We start from the raw sequence: 20675 nt of genomic DNA, 5'->3' as shown, positions 1-20675 counted from the left end.
CACCTAAAAATATGTCATTGAGATGTGTTGTTGCTTATGTTTGCTGTTTAATCATTTACTGTTTTTTATGGTTTGATGTTTTGATTTTATTTGTTTAGTACTTTGTGGCCTTGCTATGTTAAGGGTGCTATATTAAATACACTTTACTACTTACTTGTTGCTTCTTATTGTATATGATGACAAAGGACTGACAATCTGTTCATACTTTGTATATATTGAGGAGACTCACTGCAAAGCTGTTTTTGCTGTTAAGCTCCAGAAATGTTTTGTGGACTACAAAACTTTCCATCAACAAGGGGGCGAGAATAAACTGACTGAATTATCATTTTTGTCTGAACCTCTCCTTTACGACACTGGGACCAGAGAATGTGTGGTGTTTTTTCTTTACAGACTATTTAAAATTGCAGTTTGATGAAAGTCAGTTGTCAAATCAATCATCCAAAGTTCTTTCAACATGACAAATATTAATAATCTGCAGCACAATCAAGCCAAGTACTTCTCTCCATACATACTTTAATGACAAACTACAAGTAAATGAAACTTGTTGAGAGTTACAAATGTTAAAAACATGAGACACAAACTATGAAATGAGTAAAGATGAATAGATTGTACTTGCTAAAAATAAAGGGGGGGTTCGGAGTTAAGGTTACATTCACCTTTGCAGGCACACCTGCCACTTCCTACTAGTGCAAAGAATTAATTCTGCTAAACAAAACGCCATACATCTTTTTGTTGCATGTTTGCATTAAGACTCCATTATTGCATGCCTTCAGTGGCCATGTGAGGTATACAAATACACTGTTCTGACAGTTACATACTGTACATCTAACATGATGCCGGCGTTCCCACGATGCTCAGAAAATAGAAACAAACAACCCATGAAAAAAAAGCACAATTCATGTATATGCTAGAATCGGAATCAGGAAGCTTTTCTCGCAGTACATTACACAGGCCAGGTATTTTTTCCAGCCAATCATGTTACATAATCACATTTTATAGGAGAGGGAAAGCAGTAAACCAAAAAAACAGTAAATACAAAAATACAGTAACCCTGATAACATATGACCTACACCTCATTTTTTTAACAATTGACTTTAGCTTTAATCCAACAGATCCTTGAGGGTTAATCTGATAATAAACTGCTTTACTGCATAAAGAAAAATCCCCTAAAACCATGTTTAACTTTGCATTTTTTTGTGTAACATTTCATTAATCGATCACACATTTATTCGAACGCTGCATCAGGAATTTATAATGTAGAACAAGAAACGGAGTTGTTGCTGTTGTTTGCTCCATGTGGAGTTTCCAAACTTAAAAAGGGGCAACGTGTAAGATATGGCCACCTGTTGCGTGTCGCTACAAACAAATAGGGGGCAGTATATCACTAGAGAACATCTCGCAGTGGGATCACACAAGCCGGTACGCCTGTCAACATGTTGACTTTAATATCCACGTTAATCAATAGCGATTACTATATTATCACCTCTGCCAAGGAGGTCATGTTTTCACCTGTGTCTGTTTGTTTGTTGGTTTGTCAGCGGGATTACACAAAAACTACTGAATGAATTTCCATGAAACTTGGTTGGAGGATGAATGTCAGCACAGAATAGACCCCACTGACTTTTGGTGTGAATCCAGATACAGGGACAGATCCATGATTTTTTTTCTCCCTTCCTTTAAAGGTGCACTATGTAGTTTTGGGATAGAAGTTTTAATCAGAAGAGAAAGATCTTAATTGACAGATTTTTTATGCCTAAACAAACAAGCTTTATTCTGTGTCATGACTGAATAAACTTCATAAACAAACTGACCTTAAAGGAGAACTCAACTTCATACTGTTTTACTTTGTTTTGTTTGGCGAACCCTGCCACCTTTCTAGCTTCAAACAGTGTTGTATTTTAGTTTAGTAAGGAAAATAGAAGTAAGAGAATTTCCTTTCTTGAGATTTTGTGACTTTATTTTGTTTATTTATTAGATTTAAAAAGCTAAGAGCGCTCGTGAGAAGTAGAAAATAAGAACTAGACTATCAGACTACTGCCTCTTGTGGTACAGAGTGGTATTACTAGACAGGACAGGCCGGGGCTAGCTGGTTAGCACACTAACTTCCGTAGATATTTCTGCAACACAGTACGTAGACGTCTTTGAAATAACGTGGACATTGATATTATTTCACATACCTATGATAATGTTTGTTCCCTTTTTTTAACGTTTTGAACTAAAATTCCAGCCATATCTTACAAATTGCCCCTTTAAACATCTTTATAAAAAGGGAGTGTTCAGGCCACAAACAGAAAACATAAACTTTGTCACACACTCTACCATTTTTATCCTCACAGGACAGATAACAAAAATGTCAAGTATATCTAGATAACAGTTATATACCCATCGGTGTCTGAATGAGCTTTCAAGTGATCTAATGACTATTTGACATGAAGAAACGAAGAACATCAAGAATACCACTTAGATTCTACATTATAGTAAGACGCTCACCAGTTTCCAGTCAAACACATTTGTTTATATGCGAGTGTAAATATGTGAATCTCAGAAGGGTAACTGACGTAGTGCTTATTTTTAAGTTTGTTTGGCTCTAAAATATGGATAAAATATTCAAGAATAACTTTAATTTTCTCAAGGCACAGCATACTGAAGGTATGCAGGTCAAAGCAAATTAGGTGAGCCAACAAAACTCTTTGGAGTTTGTGTCGATGGCTTTGAGCTGAGCCCAGTGCATAGAATCAGGCCACCTCACAGCCCGGTCAGATCCACTTCTGGAACGTTCTGCCTCAGTTTCTGTGTCTGCTGGAGGATTAGAGGAAGGAGAACAGAGGAGGCCGGAGCAGGCTGGAGAGGAGTCATCAGGCAGGATTTTCCTTTGGGAAGGAAGACACAGAAAACATGACTCCGAACCAACAACCACAGCTGCAGGTGAAGCTTCACTGGGTCTTTTCAGCACTTCACATCAGTGAGTGTCTGATGTGTCAGATTCAAGCAAATCTCAGAAGGGCTGCTGGGTCTTTAACTCGGAGTAAATCAGTCCCTCTGCTGAAATGGCGTCCCCGAGCCCTACTGTCCGAAGTGGCTGTTTGCAGACCAGCACCGGCGTCATGTGGAAGGTGACGTTTCCTCGCTGCCACACAGTGACCGGGTCTGCTGGGTTCAGGGACAGCTTCTCTCTCGGCTCAGAGTGTGAGCTGTGAAAATTCAGCGGGGCTTTGAGCTCCACTTTGCTAACGTCAACAGACTGGAGGCCACAGGACTGACTACTGGCCACTCGCGCTCCAGCCATCACCGCCGCCGCCTGGTTCCCCCAGTATCCATCCACCGTGGCCAGGATGTGGTAGGCTAGCGTGTGGAAGTGAATGCGAGTCAGGTCCGCCTCTGATGACGGGTCGCTGCGGCCGTGCTGCTCCAGGATCCAGAGGAGGATGTCGCTGACCCGGCCCATGTCTGGAATACCTTTCCAGGTAGCCATGTCTGAGTGAGGCCCCTCGCCAGCCTGAGAGAGGAAGAGTAGCTCCTGCTCGTTCAGCCCAATGGAGCTGACAATGGGCATAACCTGCTAACAGGAAACAGAGAAAAAAACTTTAATTAAATACACAGAACTCTTTGGGGATTTGTGGGTTTTGAGCACACTCATCTTTTCTCTGTGAAGAACTCTGAAGTTCACAACATGAAAAGTCTCTCTCAAGACGGTTTTCGACATATACCTCCTGCATGATGCTGTTCATGTAGTCTTTGTCGGTCATGCTTGCCAGCTCCAGGTGGATGGGAACATCTTTACGGATGTCAGATATGGCAGACACGGCCTGCAGCGCAGAAGGAAGTACAAGATATTAGATAAACTATCCTACAATGTTAACATTTTGAGTTGTGAATACTATGAATAAAACATTTCTTTGTGAATAGCATGGACATGAAAGCAATCCAGTAGTTTTAAGTACTCGAAATTCAAGAATCAGCTAAAATCAAAGTAGTTTTTGTACATTACTGCAAATCATTTTCCAAAGGAAAATCATTGTTTTTTCAATAAATGAGTGTTTTTGATGAAAGAGATGAGTGATCCATCACATTTACTTTTCACACATGAAGAGACTAAAAGTGGACAATGTTTGCCGCAATAAAGCTATTCAAGTTCAATATATTGGAAGATAAACGATCTCACTTTTATGAAGAGGAAATGCAAAGTGTTATCATTCAGTTTACCACTTACAGCTACTGTAATAAAAAATGCTTCTACAAAACAAGACAAAGGTCATTTCATGAGGTAATCGAATGGAGCAGCCACAGTGAATTGCTGGATCAAGTGCTGCAGGTTGCTCACAGAATGATGGAAAAGTCAGATAACTGCCTGACCTCTTTATTCAAAATACAACAGTTTGTTTTGCTGCTACCAGAATCCTGTGACCTGCAGTATTAAAACCACATTTGCTGTTACCATCAGTATCTACAGGTGTCACAAAATCAACCAGGACTAAATTCTGAAGGATTACAACTTTGAGTATATATGATTTGCAGTAAATGAGCAAAAACATGCTAATTCAGTGCAGCTTTTCATCACTGACCTCCTTCAGTCGCTCCTCCCACAGCTGCCTGCCCTGACCCTCCATCATGTGGAGCCCCGACAGGACCACCAGGTCCGGCTCAAACTCGTCCAGACTCGCCACGAACGTCTCCAGCGAGCTCATCGCCCCATTAGACACATCGTGAGAGAAGATGAAGCGGTTGGCTTGAGGCGCCTGAATTGAACCCCACTGTTCACCTGGAGGCAGAGACCAAACACAACTGTTGTGTTAAACATCCTCATAGACTGAAGGAATTTTGTTAAGTGTTCTTCTCTTTACCTGCTTTGTACTCCAGGATGAGGTGGTATTCATCCGTCTCCTGGAGAGACTCCGGGGGAACAACTATCTGCTCATCTAGCATCTCATGAAGTTTAGGACCAACTGGCCCACATAACAAGACCTGTGTTAGAAAACATATTCACAGTCAACACTAAACACTTCATCCTGAACATCTGGTAGATATTTCTTCAGAAGGGGCTGTCCTGTAGTAGAATAATGGCATTTTTAGGAATTGTTTATTAGGAGTGTCACAATTCTCCACATCCATGAGTGGATTTGACTTTCAATTTAAGGTCACAATTGAATTGAATTTTCTTTTTAGCACTGACGGCTTTGCTAATGTTAGACTCATTCCTGGATTTGTAAAGATCAACAGATAACTGTTTTTTACATTTTCAAATCCTTTTATAGGGCTAGTTTACAGCATCTTGACTTTATCCTGGTTGGTTTTATGCAGGTAAAGGTTAACCAAAATTAATCAATCCAGGAATATAGTTATAAAATAGAGTTATAACATACTAGCTCCAGTGATTTAACCATACACAACGAAAACCAGAAAGTCAGTTTGTTATAAAGTTCGGTTAAAATTCTGTTATTCCAGCTTCTGAGAAGTGAAACTTTTCTGTTTTTTTTACTCCATTTTCGACAGTAAACAATTTTCACCTCTTTCTTTTATAGACCAAAAAACTACTCGATTCATCAAGAAAGTAATCAAAAGATTAAGCGTAAAAAAAAAAAACAATTGTCAGTCGCAGCCCTGCTGACCAGCTTGAATCAAAATGTGTATTTAAATGGCTCAGACAAGTCATAAAGAGCTCATTCATTTAACTTGAGTATCAGAGTTTTAAACAGAAGTATAAATATGCTACTGTACCATCAGGTCAGGGTAGGTGGCGAGCTTCTGGCCAATAAGGGCAGCGTTCCCTCCCACATAAAGCTGAAAGAAGACAACAGTAAAGTTTAGTGGAAGGAAGCTCATTTAAAAAATGAAAAACAACAACCAAGAGTGTGTAGTAAGGTAGCCTTGCCTTCGCACCGGGGTACTCTGCTGCAGCACGTGCAATCCTCTGAAAGACCTCCTCGTCGCTGAAGAAGCGCTCGGCAGCGGCTCCGCGCCCCATGTAGTGGATGAAGGCTTCCTTCAAGTCCTCTTTGGAGTGCAACACTTCGTGATCCAGGCCGGCGCCGGGGTCTACAGCCAGAGCCTGCAGCAGCCCCACTCCTGTGACGACCACGTCGACGCAGGCGTTCACCCTGAACAAGGGAGGAGATCGAGACAGGTTTGGAGAACTCCAATAATCCTGCTGACGTACGCACTTTTTAAAAAGGTCTGCTGGCAGCATTAACTGTTCAGTTATGTCTTGTGATCTTGTAAAACATCCTGAATGGGTCCACCAGTCCTCTCCAGCTCCCTCTTATAATGTACCACACCCATGTATTTTGTTTAACTTACATTACTGAAGATAAAGGAGCCCTTACTGCAATTTCACTGTGACCTCACAGATCAGTTCTACCCTTTTTCCACTTAAACCTGCTAAGATCTGGCTTCTGTGTGCAATTAAACACTGTTTCTAATCAAGTCTTTCCCCTTTGCACTGGTAGAAACAATCTTTCCACCCCTCTGGTCGGCAGTCCTTACAGTCCAGCCAATCATCACCTTCCACCTCTGATCCAGCATGTTGGCTTGTATAGGCAGTAACTTAATGCACTCTGGCACAAGCGACTGAGCTGGGACAGGCTCATGATCACATATTCCTTTACACTCACAGAGCTGACTACAGCTCAACATGCCACAGTGTACAGTACAGTGACCCCAGGTGACAGAAAGACATGCATCTCTATCTTACAGTAACAGCGACACAGTTCAGCTCTCTGACTCACCCGACCGCCACTTTGCTCCACTGCCGGGTCGGCAGAGTGATCAGAGTCTCCCAGGCAGCGGAGATCACCTGCTCCACGCTGTTCTGGCTGTTCGGGCTGTTCTGAGATGATGACTGAACGTTTGGCAGGCTGACGTACTGCAGAATCTGCTCTGGCAGCTCCGGGCTGCCATAATACAGATAGCCAACAGCTAATGCCAGCAGGGCTGCTACTGAAGCCTTCCTCCACATGATGCTCCCACACACTCCTGCAACAAAGAAAACCAGTCAGTTCTCTCTCATATCAACCATCAGCGTTAGAAAGTGATCAACTGATCGACAAGTAATCGAAGAAGTAACAGAGCGGTGGAGTGAAAGAAAATGAATCAGCAACTTTTCTGATCATCGCCCAAGAATATGAAGTAAAAAATTCCAAACATTCCATCGTTACAGTTGACAATTGGCTTCCTTTCCCACATCTTGCATCATAGTAAATCAAATATTTATTGTTGACTGTCGGTCAAAAAGGCATTTGATGATATCACCTTGTGTCCTAGTTTATGGAGGACATTTATTCAAGAAAATAGTCTGCAGATCAATCGATAATGAAAATCAAAATTAGTTGCAGCCTTAGACTGAATTACAAGAAAGTGATAAACAGAGTTGGTAAGCCACCAAGACCGTACAAGGTTAAACTTAATTAATCCAACAATAATTTTCTTGATGATTATATGGTCTATAAAACAGCAGACAACAGTGAAAAATGGCATGGCTTATTTTCATTAAGGATCAATCTGGCAATAAACAACAATTTTATTGATTGTTCGCTAAATCAAATAATGGCAAAAATTGTGAAAAATGCTCATCACAATTTCCCAGAGCTCAAAGTGAAATCTTAATATTGCTTCTTTTGTCCAAAAACCAAATACTCCTCATTCACTGTCATAAAGACAAAGGAAAGCAGCAAATCCTCACATTTAAAGGTGCACTACGTAGTTTTGGAAAAGAAATCCAAACTCAGACAGTTAATCAGTCATGAGAATCTATCAGGGAACATGGTTCACTTCTCTCTTTCTCTTTCTGTGCTATATAAATGAACATGACTTCACATTATTATATAATTCATTTTCTTTTGATCGACTCATCGATACAGCCAAAACCAATTTTTAAAAAAAATCTACTTCAATGTCTGACCTGGAAAAGCAGCAAACTTGAAATGTTTGGCATCTTTGCTTGAAAAATGACCTATACGATTAGTTGATTATCAAACGAGATGTCGATTTTCTTGAACCACTTATTGACTGACTGATTGCTGTGGCTCTACATGGCACATTATGTAGAAATGAGGAGGCTGCTATAAAGTCAATCATGATACTGCTCATGATCAACCAAAATTAATGGATGAGGAGGAGACGATGCATGCATCTTCTTTTAGCACAATATCATTGTAAGCTAATTGTTTATACCAACATTTATATCATGAAGTTGTTCAGTTAATTGCACATAAACATGCATATCATTAAGTTTATCATGTTAACTGTACATATCAACATGTATGAAGTTAAATCTAAACATCAGCCCTCCTTGCAGATATTTCACTTATACTGTCTTTCACTCACTTAGTGAGCTCAGCATTTACTCTTGGATGACAGTGCAGGTTCAAAACTTAGTCTCCATGTCCTCTAATACTCCCCAGGAGCGCTGGGATAACCATAATATGTGTCGCTGCCCTTTAAGCTGCAGCTATGCACTTTATGGTCCAGTTTGCAGGGGTTAAGTTACCGCTAACGTGGACATACATCATTTGTTAGCTAACATGCTAACGGCAGCAGACAGGATGTATGTGTGGCTACAGTCTATTAAAGCTAATCTGACAGTAGCAAGTAGCTTGTAGCTCGGATTAGCAAGCAATCTAATTTAAGGGGAGATCCTTCAGTCAGCCGAAGACTTTCTGTAAACATCTGAACAAGAGCTTTGGTTCAAACCGAAGTAGCTTCATAGTTGTTAGCGGAACGTACCGATAATGTGCAGGCTTCAAGTTAGTAGTTCAGGAAGAGGATCCTGTTTCCTGGTGAATCACAGACGGAGCATTCAGCCCGCTGATCACTGCCGGTGGAGGGAGAAGTAATTGAGGAAGTCAGAGTCGGTCATTGAAGGAGCAATGATTGGGAGAGACAGCAGCCCGAGGCGACACCGCCAGCACACACACACACATACACACACACACACACACACACACATACATACACATACACGTACACACACGTAACAGCAGCAGAGCGGCGACGGCTTCCGGTTACCGTTCTGCGCATGCGCTGCTAGAGCGTACATTCATGGTACAGTGTGAGGAACAGAGGGTTCTCACACACACACACACACACACACACACACACACACACACACACACACACACACGAGTCTAACTCCTGAAATCACTTAAAAAACTGGAGCTGCTTGTATTGTTGGAGGCTTCTACTTATTCAGAAACACATGTGCTTTTAACATTGGGATTCCTGGGGACCAAAAATATTCACAAAACACAAAATAAAAATTCAGATATGTCACAGAATAAACAAAATGAGACACTAAAATATCCCAATATCCCTAACTAATTTGTATTATTGTATATATATGACATACTCAATACTCTTTTGAGGGCCTTTAGCATGGCTGGATTCATTATCTGGGGGCCCAGGGGGCAAATAGTTGCTGTAGGGCCCCTTTAGACCTTTTGTTTAGTTATTTTTATTATTTTTGAGGCACCTTTTGTGCCTTTATGTGACAGAATAGCTTGGGAGTTAATGGGGGGGGGGGGGGTGACACAGCCTTGGTACATGGGGCATGCTCTACCAACTGAGCTATTGGGGCACACCAATGTAAACGCCAACACTCCCCTGGTAGTCCAGCTAGCTGCACAGCAACTGAACTAACAAGCTACGAGAAGCTAAAACCATGGATGCATGATCAGAATGCAGTTAGCCACAGTTAGCATTTACTGAGGGGACATGCTGCCTTTATTTGTTGGGAGCATAATTTCAACAGATGTCTAATTCTTACATATTGTACCTTTTAGTAGCCTCCCACTACTAATAATGTAAGCGAGTAAATGATAGAGAACATGATCAGTTTACTCCTCATTAAGAATACCACTCAGCTTGTTTTAAGAGATGAATTATACAGTGTGTTGCATAATATCTCTGGAGGGAACATTCCAGCACATATTACAAAGTCAGCTTAGGAGAGTAAAAGATGTTCAAGGCAATAGAAGGAAGTTCAAGGAAGAAAATTTAGGATTTTTGATCTTATCCCATTGTTGGGACCAAAAGTGAGCATATCTCTGCCTCTGCTACACTGTTTTTGACCACTGATTTTTAAGCAAGTAGCCCAGGTTTATGGAAGTGCGGTACTAAACTGCTGGAGTAGCTGGATCGACTTTTTACACAAATCTAGTATTCAAATAAGTTGCGCTCATCTGGTGAGACAGAATACAATGAAACATTACCCTCTGTAGGTCTGGGGGATTTTAAATCTTTAAGGCCTGGTGCTAATTCGTTTGTAATTAGCACCAGGCCTATAATTACTGTATTATTCAAGTGAGTAGTCTAGACTTTGATCACTACTAAACTACTTCTGCAATAAGTGCACTACTTCACACAGCAACCCGAAAAAATACTTTTCTGTCTTAATTTTGTTCCTTTATCCTGAAGGAACAGGTCCAACCATGTCTTGAAATTAGCCCAACCAGAGGCCATTTGTAGCCACTTTAAACCACAAACAAATAACATAATTGAAGACTCAGCTGCCTTCTTCCTGCCTTTTCTCCCTCAGGCAAATATGCGTGTCTGCTCTGCTTGTTGCTGCTTGTAAACTATTTTGCTGGAGGCTGAGGTGTGGTGGATGTAGAGGAAACTGACACCCTCTACACCTACAAACTAAATGTAGAAATACATCTGAAATGTCACGTACTGAAATTACCACCTAATATTAACAATAATTTAAACAAGACGGTTCCAGTCTGAAAAATCGTTTTCCAGAGAAGCCAAGTATTTACAGATATCCTCAAAAGACTTTTTCTTGAACACTAAATTGATGCTGATGAGTACTTTTGAATGTTTTGATCAAAACTCACAACTTTTCTGCGCAGTAATCTTAAGAGACTTTTGCTACAAATTCAATTCTGCACAACTTTTTCTTCTTCTGCATAGTATTTATGTCAAGGAGGAGAGTGAGGCTTTGTGAGAGACTTACACATACTGCAAGGAATTCAGTATAAGTTTGGGGAATAAAACCCACAGAATTTGTTCCCTTTTTTCGAAGTGCATGATGTATTTGAATCTGTCTCGCTGTGTTCACCTACTGTTGGTGCAATGGTGGAAAGTAACTAAGTACATTTACTCACATACTGAACATAAATAAAAATTTCGAGGTACTTTACTGAAGCTTTTATTTTATGAAATGTGGTAAATGATTTATGTGCAGTGACAATGCAGGACTTTTACTCAGAGTTTGAGTATTTTCACTGTACGGTATTAGTACTTTTATTTAAGTAACAGATCAGAATACTTTTTAAACTACTTTGCAGGTTTAAGAGCCGGATGTGTTTTCTCTGAGTGATAAGATCCTACATGAACATCATTTTCTCTCAAAGTTTTGGTTATTTTACATGAGCGATTTCTTTCTGTGCTGTTTTGTCTCTCACTGGTTTTAAGTGCTGTGGTCTCCTTTCAGAAACAAGACGATCAAGCAACTTTTCAATCAAAATCTGATGGTAGTTGGTGGATTGTTTTGTCACTGTTGAACAAGTGTGATCAAACCACCTCATGATAAAGAACAACAGCTGAGTTTTGTCTGTTCAATTCACAATTGATTGTTGCTTATTTAGTCGTGCATTTAATGTCACAGAGGAACATTTTAAATCCAGTTGTTGTCTTAAAGGTTATTTATGAACACATCACATATTTTGCAAGGACAAAGCTGTCAAAACATAACCTTTAGTTTCAGAAAGAAGAATGTTGATCATCTTGTTTGTCGGCTCCGCTTTAAATAGAGAATCCACACAGGATGAGTCATCGCTGATTCTTTATGATAATTTTAATATAAACAAGACGATACAAAACTTCAAAAACATTAGTTTACAGTGAAAACACTTGCTTCAACATATCATAGCCTTAGCACCAGTATTCGGCCGATGGCTTGATTGTGTTTGACCTCATTCAAACTCTGTAAATGTCTGTAATAAAATGTCAGTTCTGCTTCTATCAGGTCTGTAGCAACAATGACACAAATATAAACAAGAATACCTTTAAAAAACTAAACCCCATCCACCTTGGATTTCAACTCATCCTCTACACTCCCACATGGCTCTGTTATCCTAAATATTTAACTAAGCTACAGTGTTGCGAAAATGGATAAAAGACAAGTTTGTATGTGCCCAAAATCTTCATTAAAAACAGTTTGTATGTTACTTAAACTAACATCCGTCTTCACGATTAAAAACACAGAAAGAAACTGAGAGACTACCTCTGAAAACAGATCCAAGTTTCGTGATGACTTTTACCCTCAATATCAGATTCTCAAAGGGCTGAACATCACAATAAGAGGAGTATCGAAACAAAGAAAGCCTTGGTTTCACATTTAAATCCCACTGGGGCCGCTGATTTGCGACAAAAGCATCACCCAAGTGACCTAGTTATGGCTGTTTTCTTCTGTGATCTCCTGTATGCTTTCATTCATCGTTCTTGGTGTCATTACATATTTGACTGGACTGCATATTCTACTTTAAAACATTAAATCTTACTAACTATCATTTCAGGCCTCTATAGAAGATGCAGGCTCGGTGAGAATAGGGGCAGTGAAGCTGACCCGAATGTCGCGGGGGTAAAACCCCTGAAGAACCCCATCCACGACAATATCTGGGAGACCTGCAAGACAGAGTTCAGACTTAATACTGTGAGGACATGTTAGTCATGCTTTTAAATTAAAAATCTGATGTTTCTCAAAATGTTCCAGAATATATTTGACTCTTTTGCAAAAGCCTGTACGTGCTGTTCTCTCCCACCTGAGGTGCAGTCAGAGATATACGGATCCTGGAAAAATCCAAAGACTCGCTGATGTGGTAATTGATAACTGAAGAAACAAAAGGTGAAATGTGACAAATTATTCTTATGCAACGGTAAAAAAAAAATCTCTTACATGCTTATTCTGGTGTGAATGTGCCAGATGCAAGCCCGAACAGAGTTGATCCAGGGCCCTGAGCCGAGGGGTGGCCCTTGGGAGCAACTTACACGATGTTCTCAGCATTGTGTCATTTCATGTGCGTAAACTGATTCCCATAACTCTAACAGGACAAGATGTACAGCCAGAAGAAGTCACGACGTATGGGGGCCTGGATGTGGTATGTGAGTGTCAGTTTGCATAAAAAATAATACCTGCAAGTGTTTTGACACATGTTTGCTCCTTACAGTGATTTGATTATAGTTTGTTTTCGCTCCTCTTTGGGTTTGAATCCCTGTTTATAATGAAACCTGCAGGACTTCAACTAAATCAAACATTCATCAAGGTCAGAAAGTTGGGACACTAAAAACAGAATGAAATCGTGTTCCTGAGCCCATTTAGTAATATCCTTTATATAATCATGTGGGGAACCTTGCTTCATCCTTGCTTGTGAAAGCCTTTGGAGGAAGCTCTGGCTTTTCATACCCAATCATGACACTATCACCTGTTACCAATGAACCTGTTTACCTGTGAAATGATCCAAACAGGAGTTTCTGGAGCATTCAACAACTTTCTCAGTCTTTTGTTGCTCCTGTACCAACTTGTTAGAAACGTGTTGCTGGTAGCAAATTCAAAATGAGCAGATATTTACAAAAATAAATGAAGTAGATGAGGTAAACTGATAAATATGCTGTTTTTGTACTGTTTTCAATTGAGTATATGTCAAAGCCCAACCTGAACTCGACAGGCGCTCTGTTTTTTAATGTCCAAACCTGACGTAAGCCAGATAATGTAAGCTTAATGAATGTTTGCCACCTGAAAAGTAACAAATACCCTCTGCGTTGCATTCAAAGTGTTGTCATGTAAAATAACAAGCCCAAGCACTTCGTATAACGGACTCTGATGAAGACATAATAGTGTCATGTGCTGTTGTAAAAAGGCTGGAACGTTTTTCAGACTGACTTGAAGGGCTTGATGTGAATTCTCCTAGAGCAATAACTCTGACCAAGAAAAATTTGGGTACAGAAGTTGCTGAGTTGAAACATGGCAGATGAAAGTTAACACTGGGTTGATGGTAAGAGACTTTTACCAAAGTCATGTTTTGTATAGCCATTGTATTGTTTCCTTTGCTCTTCCTTGTCACTCAAACACTTAAAGCAGCTGATAACGTGATGTTTACTTCTTTGTGGCGTCCATGTTGCTCCCACATTCTGACATGACACACGAACATGCCGAAGTCGGAATAACAACTTCCCAACTCAGGAAATAAGGACCATCCTAGAATCCGTGAATGCAGCATCACTTTGCACAATTACACCTGACTCAGCTGCATTTTGTTGGAAGATGCACGGAGAACCCTGTTTCTTATAGACTTGTCAGTTTAGCTCAGTGTTTTCACACCCTGCCCTGCTTGTTTGTTGTTGTGTCCCTACTCGAACACACCTGATTCAAATGAAGCTAAATGATGTGCGGGAGCAGGGAAACATCAAAAACCTGCAGGACAGGAGGCTCCCAGGAAAAAGATTGAAAAACACTGATTTGGCATATTTTAACAACATATTTTCACTAAATGAACTTGAAAGCACCGTGTCAACAGAAGCAGCCAACCCAGCCTGGTGGGTTCAATCAGGTATCCATGCTCTACACAGACACAGCACATATTCTGTACTGCATGTATACAGAAAAATGGGAATCACTAGTTAAGATCTTACCTGTAATCCTGACTGTCCAATTCATCAAGGGATCTGAAATTAGAGCACATAACTATTACACATTTCCTGCAAGGACACTGTTTGTTTCTGTTTTGAAAGTTACTATATATATATGTATATGTGTATATATATATATATATATATATATATATATATATATACATATATATATATATATATGGGGATTATATATATATATATATATGTATATATATATATATATATATGGATTATATATATATATATATCTATATATCTATATATATATCTATATATATATACATACATATATATATATATACATGTATATAATCCAAAGTTCAATGCAGACAAAAAACAAATAAGGTCTGGATTGATCTGTTTCATATGTGTACATTTGTCCTTGATCATTAGCTGCATTTTTATTATATTGCTGCATTGCTCCCAATCCAAAAATAGAGGCGCTAAATATAGCAACATGTCCGACATCTCTGGGTGCAGTCAGAGGAGCCTGGACTGAAGGACTTACTCCGTGCTGCTGATCTTGTTCCCTGTGTGAAAGTGTTTCAGGTGGAGGAAGTCGAGCAGCACCTGAGGCACGTCTTCATTCTGATAGATGATCTCCTGGCCAATGAGAGAACAATACAACTTGTAAAAATTAACTTTGGTTAAAGTAATTTCAAGACTGAGCGTTTATGAATGAGTCTTTTGTCTTGTAGCTTTGGTCTTAGGTCAGGTTTTGGGGCATTTTTTTTGCCTTTATTGGGCAGCAGAGGCAGAGAAGAGGGCATGATGAGATGCAAATGTCGCCGGCTAAAACCAAACCAGTGACATTGCGGTGGCCGTGCAGCATGCTTCGTTAACCATTCGGCTACCAATGCATTTTATCTACTTCTTATTTGTCTTATTCCTGGAAAGCAGTTCTCAACTTCTGTTTCATATAAATGAAGTTTGGTTGGTTGTTTATCTAAGTCAAAAGATCTGTCGCACACAAAAGGAACAGAGGCTTGCTGCTGAAGGATATCTGCTGTAAAGACGAGAGCTGAGTGCCTAAAGAAGTGCCCACCTCACTGTGTGTACACCTGGATGTGTTACCTGGATGTAGTCTTCCAGCTCCTGCCTCCTCTGCTCCATAGGTTTGGTCCTCAAATGAGGGTTCCTTTTGCTGGGGAAGTCTGGGGTCTGGATGATCTTCCGGAGCTGCAGGTAACACAAGATACAACGTGAACCTTCAAATCCACTGTGATAGCCGGCCACAACAGCATACAACACATAAAGTAACTCAAATTAGGGACCCTGTGGACTTTCTGATGACCAGTAATGCCATGTTTTGTAATAGTGCTTAAAAGGGACATCGGAATATGTTAAAACTAAAACATTAAAATATTTTTAAATTGCATTTGAAAGACAGTGAAAGTGCTTTGTAGACAAGTAAAATCATAAAAAATCTGTCTTCTGGCACACTGGAAGCCGATGCAGTGATTTAAGGACCACTATAATGTGCTCCACCTTCTTGGTGTTAGTGAGGACTTAGTGTTAGTAAGTGTGCGCCAATAATGTACCAAGTAACAACAAAAGACGGGAAGAATAAGAGCTAGCCAGCAATGCACAACTCAAAATATTTGAAATATTTGATATTGTGTGTATAATATCCTTATATGTATCTATGTAACTGTGCAGTTTATCTTCCCTGTAAATAGAATTGTTTTCTTTTTCATTTCGCCCTTTAGTGCTACTTTTTATATACACTTTGTTCTGTTTCATTGTTTTATCCTAATATAAGTTAAAATATTTGAATATCTGTTCACACATTACTGTGTGTGTAACATGGAGGGGGTAGTAACTGCATTTCATTGTGTGTTTCCAAAACATCATGGTTATTGCAAAATGGATCATAAATGCAAGTGAAGCTTCCTTGTAATGTAAAATAGTTTTATCCTATGCTGAGAAGATATTATATATTTTAATTGTATATAATTGTAGGGCTAGATACAGTACAGAGTCATTCAGTCACACATACTTTTCTGTGGAGAGTCTGGAACTCGCTGCTTCTTCTGAGCACAAAATGTTTCCTCTCGTTAAACAAGATTTCAACTCTGAAAAGCTGCAAACAAAAGAAAGAAGAAGGAGAATTATTACCATTTAGTAAATGTAATGTTTTGTGTGTCAGTGTGGCTCTGCAACTGTCGTGTTCATTTTTCACCTTTATCATCCAGCACATTTAAAACATCATCCTATCAAGCACAGACAAAAATTCGACAACAATCAAATATATCAGGTTTAGATGATTAGAAATATAACACATGATACAAAAAGCTAGTTTTTGTGTTCAACTAACAGCTTTAACTAATAACATTAAATCTAAGACACCATGTTTTGGTGGGTTATTCCTCAGATGCTCTCATCTCTCCACCAGGAGGAGGCACAGAGCTTCAGATTTCATTCTCAAGAACTACAGCAGGATGGTCTGTTTACTCCGACTGTAGCACACAGATGAACATTAAATATAATAATTCAGATATTATTTATAATGTTGCTGTTACTGTATGTACTAGAAGCAAATCTCTGCTTTATACACTTCTACAATGAAGTCTGGGATTTTGAACTTACTGAGCTGAGATCTTGATGATAAAGTGTAAAACACAAGTTTCTGTCAGTGTTTTACTAATAAATATGATGCTTGTGGATCAATATTACTGCAGCATTTGTGCTGGATGTTGAAACTTCATGTTTGAGCTCAGTTTAACTACTTTATATACTGTTGTTAGTTTAATTTTCAGCAATGCTTCATATTCTATAAGATCACCATGTGTTTGGAGGGTCGCTGCCTGAAAAGTTATTTATTCATGCTAATCCAAGAGAGTTTTTAAATAGTTTATTTAGAGAATTCAGTTAATAATATAAAATAATAATAGTAAACTGCAAAGTAGGAGTCGACCGATATGGCTTTTTCAGGGCCGATATCGATTATGAGAAATCAAGGAGACTGAAAACCGATATTTGGGACAGATATTCATTTACATCAAAAATGAAACTCTTTGTGTCAAAATTTCAAACCACCAGTGATGAAATAAACCAAAGTATAATTTACTCAAGTACTGTTCTTAAGTACAATTTTGAGGTACTTTACTTGAGTATTCCAATTATTTTACTACTTTATACTTCTGTCCTTTACATTTATTTGATAAATTAAGTTACTAGTTACTTTGCAGATTCAGATTATTCAGGGTTTATAGTTACCAATCAGATATTGTTGTAGACGGGACATTGAGTGAGAGGATGCTGCATCAGAGCCAAAGTAGCTCATTTGTAAATTAGTTTATTTTATCTTCAATCTACCCCTACAGCAAAGTAACTAAAGCTGTCATATAACTGTAGTGGAGAAAAAAAGTACAATATTTTTTTCTAAGACGTAGTGGAGTAGAAATACAAAGTTGAATAAAATGGAAGTACTCAAGTGAAGTACAAGTATCTCGATGTTGTAAAAAGAAATTTTTTTAAAATGAAATCTTAAGTAAATGAATGAATGAAGTATTGTTTACATTTTGTACTGCCAAGTCATTTGCAAGTGTCAGTCAAAAAAAAAAAATTAATTCACAAGTAAAGTACTTCAGTAAATGTATATAGTTACATTACACCATATGGTTTTAAAAACAAAATTAAAGCTTTGTCAGTAAACTTTAAGCTTCAGCGTCTGTGATGTCTTATAGTGCTTTTATTTCTGCAAACACAACTCAACATTTTAAATCAATCAATAATTATTTTATAGCAGACACTTTAGATTTATGTCCTCATACATGCTGGCAACTCAAAACTCTGAACCACTGATCAGATAGGAAAGGAACATTATGTTGCTGAGGAGAAACTTGAATGTTTGAGGGTTTGTACAGTTACAGCTTACAGTGCTTTATCAGTAATGTAAACAAAAGGTAACATGAGTCCAACATCTCGTGGTTTCAGAGACTTGGCTGTTAAGTCTGGAACAAATTCCCCAGGCGAGTGTTGATTTCTACCATTTTAAAATGTAGGTGCGAGTGTGAAGGGAGAGGGGGGGTAATGTCATAAATGTTTTACGGCTCTCTGGTTTGAAATAGGAACAAAATAACAACATACGTCCTATTGCGGAAAACCTTCAGACAAAGGTCAGGAGCGAAACAAACTTTATGAATTTATCCACACTTTGGACTCTAAATACTTGAGTATATCTACTTAAGTAGTTTTGAAATGCTTTCCATTATTATGTCCACCTTATGAGACTGTGTACTTTTATTTGAGTACGGTTTAGAGGACAAATATTGGACACATGTCCTTCTTTGGTTCCTGTTTATTTAGTCAGCAGTGTTTGAATAATAGAAAATAGTTCCTTCAGGTTAAAACCACTAGTGGAATGTAACTAAGTACATTAACTTGAGTACTGTTCTGAAGTACAATTACAAGTAGTATTGTACTTGCCATCGACTACATTTGTCTGAAGCTTTAGTTACTTCTCAGATTAAGATTTTAGCAACAGTACATTTGATCAGTTTATAAAATAAGATGCGTTGTTGTTACACATTAAACCAACAAACACATGATATAGTTTGAATTAGCTCCAGCTGCACTGAACAGTAAAATGATGCCTTCACTAAACAATCACATTGCCATTTGTCAGCATAACAAAATACTCTTTTTATCTTTTAATATTTTTGTAATTTAAATCATGTAAGACTGTGTATGCAGGACACAGTGACAGGTGTATTACTCTGTTACTAATTAAAAGAGTACTTTTACCGGCGGGTAAGGTTAAGACTTTGGTTTCTTCCTCCTGCTCAAACAAACACCTGGAGGTGTGTGAGTATAACTGAGGTCATGCATGTTAAGAGCAAACACATTTAAGGCAAAGTACATATTACTTTCAGGAAAAACTGTTCTTGTACTGTACTTATACTTTTGGAGAGCCACTTCTTTTACCTGAATGTTTTTTTTGACAGCTCAAGTTTTATATTTTAAGATTCAACATAAAAATAAGTCATAATCATGACTTTTTATTTCAGAATTATCAGTTTTTATGTTATAATTTGGACTTTAATTACATAAGTCCACTTTTTTTCTTATTATTCTGACTTTTTATCTCACAATTCTAGGTTTGTATCTCATTATTTCGACTTTATATCTCAAAATTTTGCCTTTCTCCTTCATAATTTCGACTTTTTTCTAGCTCACAACATTTTATCTCATACTTTTGACTTTTATCTCATAGTTTAACTTTTTAAATCTCATAATTCTGACTTATTTAACAATTCTGATATTTCATCTCATAATTTGACGTTTGTTTCATAGTTATGACTTTTCATCTCATTATTTGGACTTTTTAAAATCATAATTCTGACTTTCTATTTCATAATTATGATTTACCATGGTAATATTTTTCAAGCTGCTTTTTAATGTTATGTTTTTCTTTCACTTGCAGAAATGAGCTCCCATAATATCAATATCTCTTATGCATTAACCCTATTAAATAAACAAAAGCAATACAAAAAAAGTGCCTCTGCACTACATATTTACACACACACACATATGTACACACACATATATATATACCACTGTTAGGTTTACTAAAGCAACACTTTAACACCAAACTCCATTGTTTTAGCTGACAGGTAAAGATCTGAGTATTTCTTGCGCCTCCTCTGAGCCAAACGCACTTTCACTTCTCTCCTGCAGGTCACCTGGCTCACCTGGCGTCGCAGTTCACCTTTCCTATCAAACTATGAACATGCGGTAGTCTAATAACAGCGCGAGAAGTGATAGCCTAATGGAGGAATAACGAGTTAAAGTGTGTTTACATTCAAGCGACAGGACGTGAGACTGACGAACACCGTCCTCACCTTTTTGGACTTCCCCGACTCATCCACTTCCCTCTCCATCGAAGGTATCGACACTTCAATCATCGGGAAATCTTCCGACAACACCATCGGACTCCACAAACTGTCTGAGATTTACTTTCTACAGCTGATCATGAACTGAAAGGAAACTTTACACGCCTTTCTCCGCTTCCAGGAACTGAAACAGACCGTGTCCGTGTGTGTGTG

General features: G+C 38.6%; 2 protein-coding genes across 3 annotated transcripts; both read right to left on the bottom strand.

Moving 5' to 3' along the window:
- Nucleotides 1-493: 493 nt before the first annotated feature.
- adpgk (ADP-dependent glucokinase) lies at nucleotides 494-8941 on the bottom strand. Of its 2 annotated transcripts, none has more exons than XM_073472910.1 (8): nucleotides 8719-8941; nucleotides 6723-6969; nucleotides 5870-6095; nucleotides 5716-5778; nucleotides 4842-4962; nucleotides 4563-4759; nucleotides 3708-3806; nucleotides 494-3559 (listed from the first exon to the last, which is right to left on the bottom strand). In XM_073472910.1, the coding sequence occupies exons 2-8, from the start codon at nucleotides 6950-6952 to the stop codon at nucleotides 2996-2998; spliced, it is 1500 nt and encodes a 499-aa protein (XP_073329011.1). In that variant the 5' UTR covers nucleotides 6953-6969; nucleotides 8719-8941; the 3' UTR covers nucleotides 494-2995. The 2 variants fall into 2 exon arrangements, with proteins under 2 accessions (XP_073329011.1, XP_073329012.1); XM_073472911.1 differs by having other exon boundaries at nucleotides 494-3556.
- A 2825-nt stretch (nucleotides 8942-11766) lies between these two features.
- snx22 (sorting nexin 22) lies at nucleotides 11767-20675 on the bottom strand. The gene is made up of 7 exons (XM_073472595.1): nucleotides 20472-20675; nucleotides 16625-16708; nucleotides 15700-15804; nucleotides 15134-15228; nucleotides 14626-14658; nucleotides 12759-12826; nucleotides 11767-12621 (listed from the first exon to the last, which is right to left on the bottom strand). Exons 1-7 carry the CDS (start codon nucleotides 20556-20558, stop codon nucleotides 12509-12511), a joined length of 585 nt encoding a protein of 194 aa, XP_073328696.1. The 5' UTR covers nucleotides 20559-20675; the 3' UTR covers nucleotides 11767-12508.

Source organism: Pagrus major, chromosome 8 (assembly GCF_040436345.1).
Source record: "Pagrus major chromosome 8, Pma_NU_1.0".
Lineage (NCBI taxonomy): Eukaryota > Metazoa > Chordata > Actinopteri > Spariformes > Sparidae > Pagrus > Pagrus major.
The sequence above is the reverse complement of the archived record's forward strand: the minus strand, read 5'-3'. Positions and strand labels throughout refer to the sequence as shown.

What these genes read in the sequence shown, in the direction of transcription:
- snx22 (XM_073472595.1), bottom strand. Translation starts at nt 20,558, where the DNA reads ATGGTGTTGTCGGAAGATTTCCCGATGATTGAAGTGTCGATACCTTCG. An exon ending in AGCTGGAAGACTACATCCAG is followed by an intron (nt 15,229 to 15,699) that starts GTAACACATCCA and finishes CTCATTGGCCAG; the next exon opens with GAGATCATCTATCAGAATGA. An exon ending in AACAAGATCAGCAGCACGGA is followed by an intron (nt 14,659 to 15,133) that starts GTAAGTCCTTCA and finishes CTCTAATTTCAG; the next exon opens with ATCCCTTGATGAATTGGACA.
- adpgk (XM_073472910.1), bottom strand. Translation starts at nt 6,952, where the DNA reads ATGTGGAGGAAGGCTTCAGTAGCAGCCCTGCTGGCATTAGCTGTTGGC. An exon ending in TGGAGCAAAGTGGCGGTCGG is followed by an intron (nt 6,096 to 6,722) that starts GTGAGTCAGAGA and finishes TCCCTTGTTCAG; the next exon opens with GGTGAACGCCTGCGTCGACG. An exon ending in CAGAGTACCCCGGTGCGAAG is followed by an intron (nt 5,779 to 5,869) that starts GCAAGGCTACCT and finishes GTCTTCTTTCAG; the next exon opens with CTTTATGTGGGAGGGAACGC.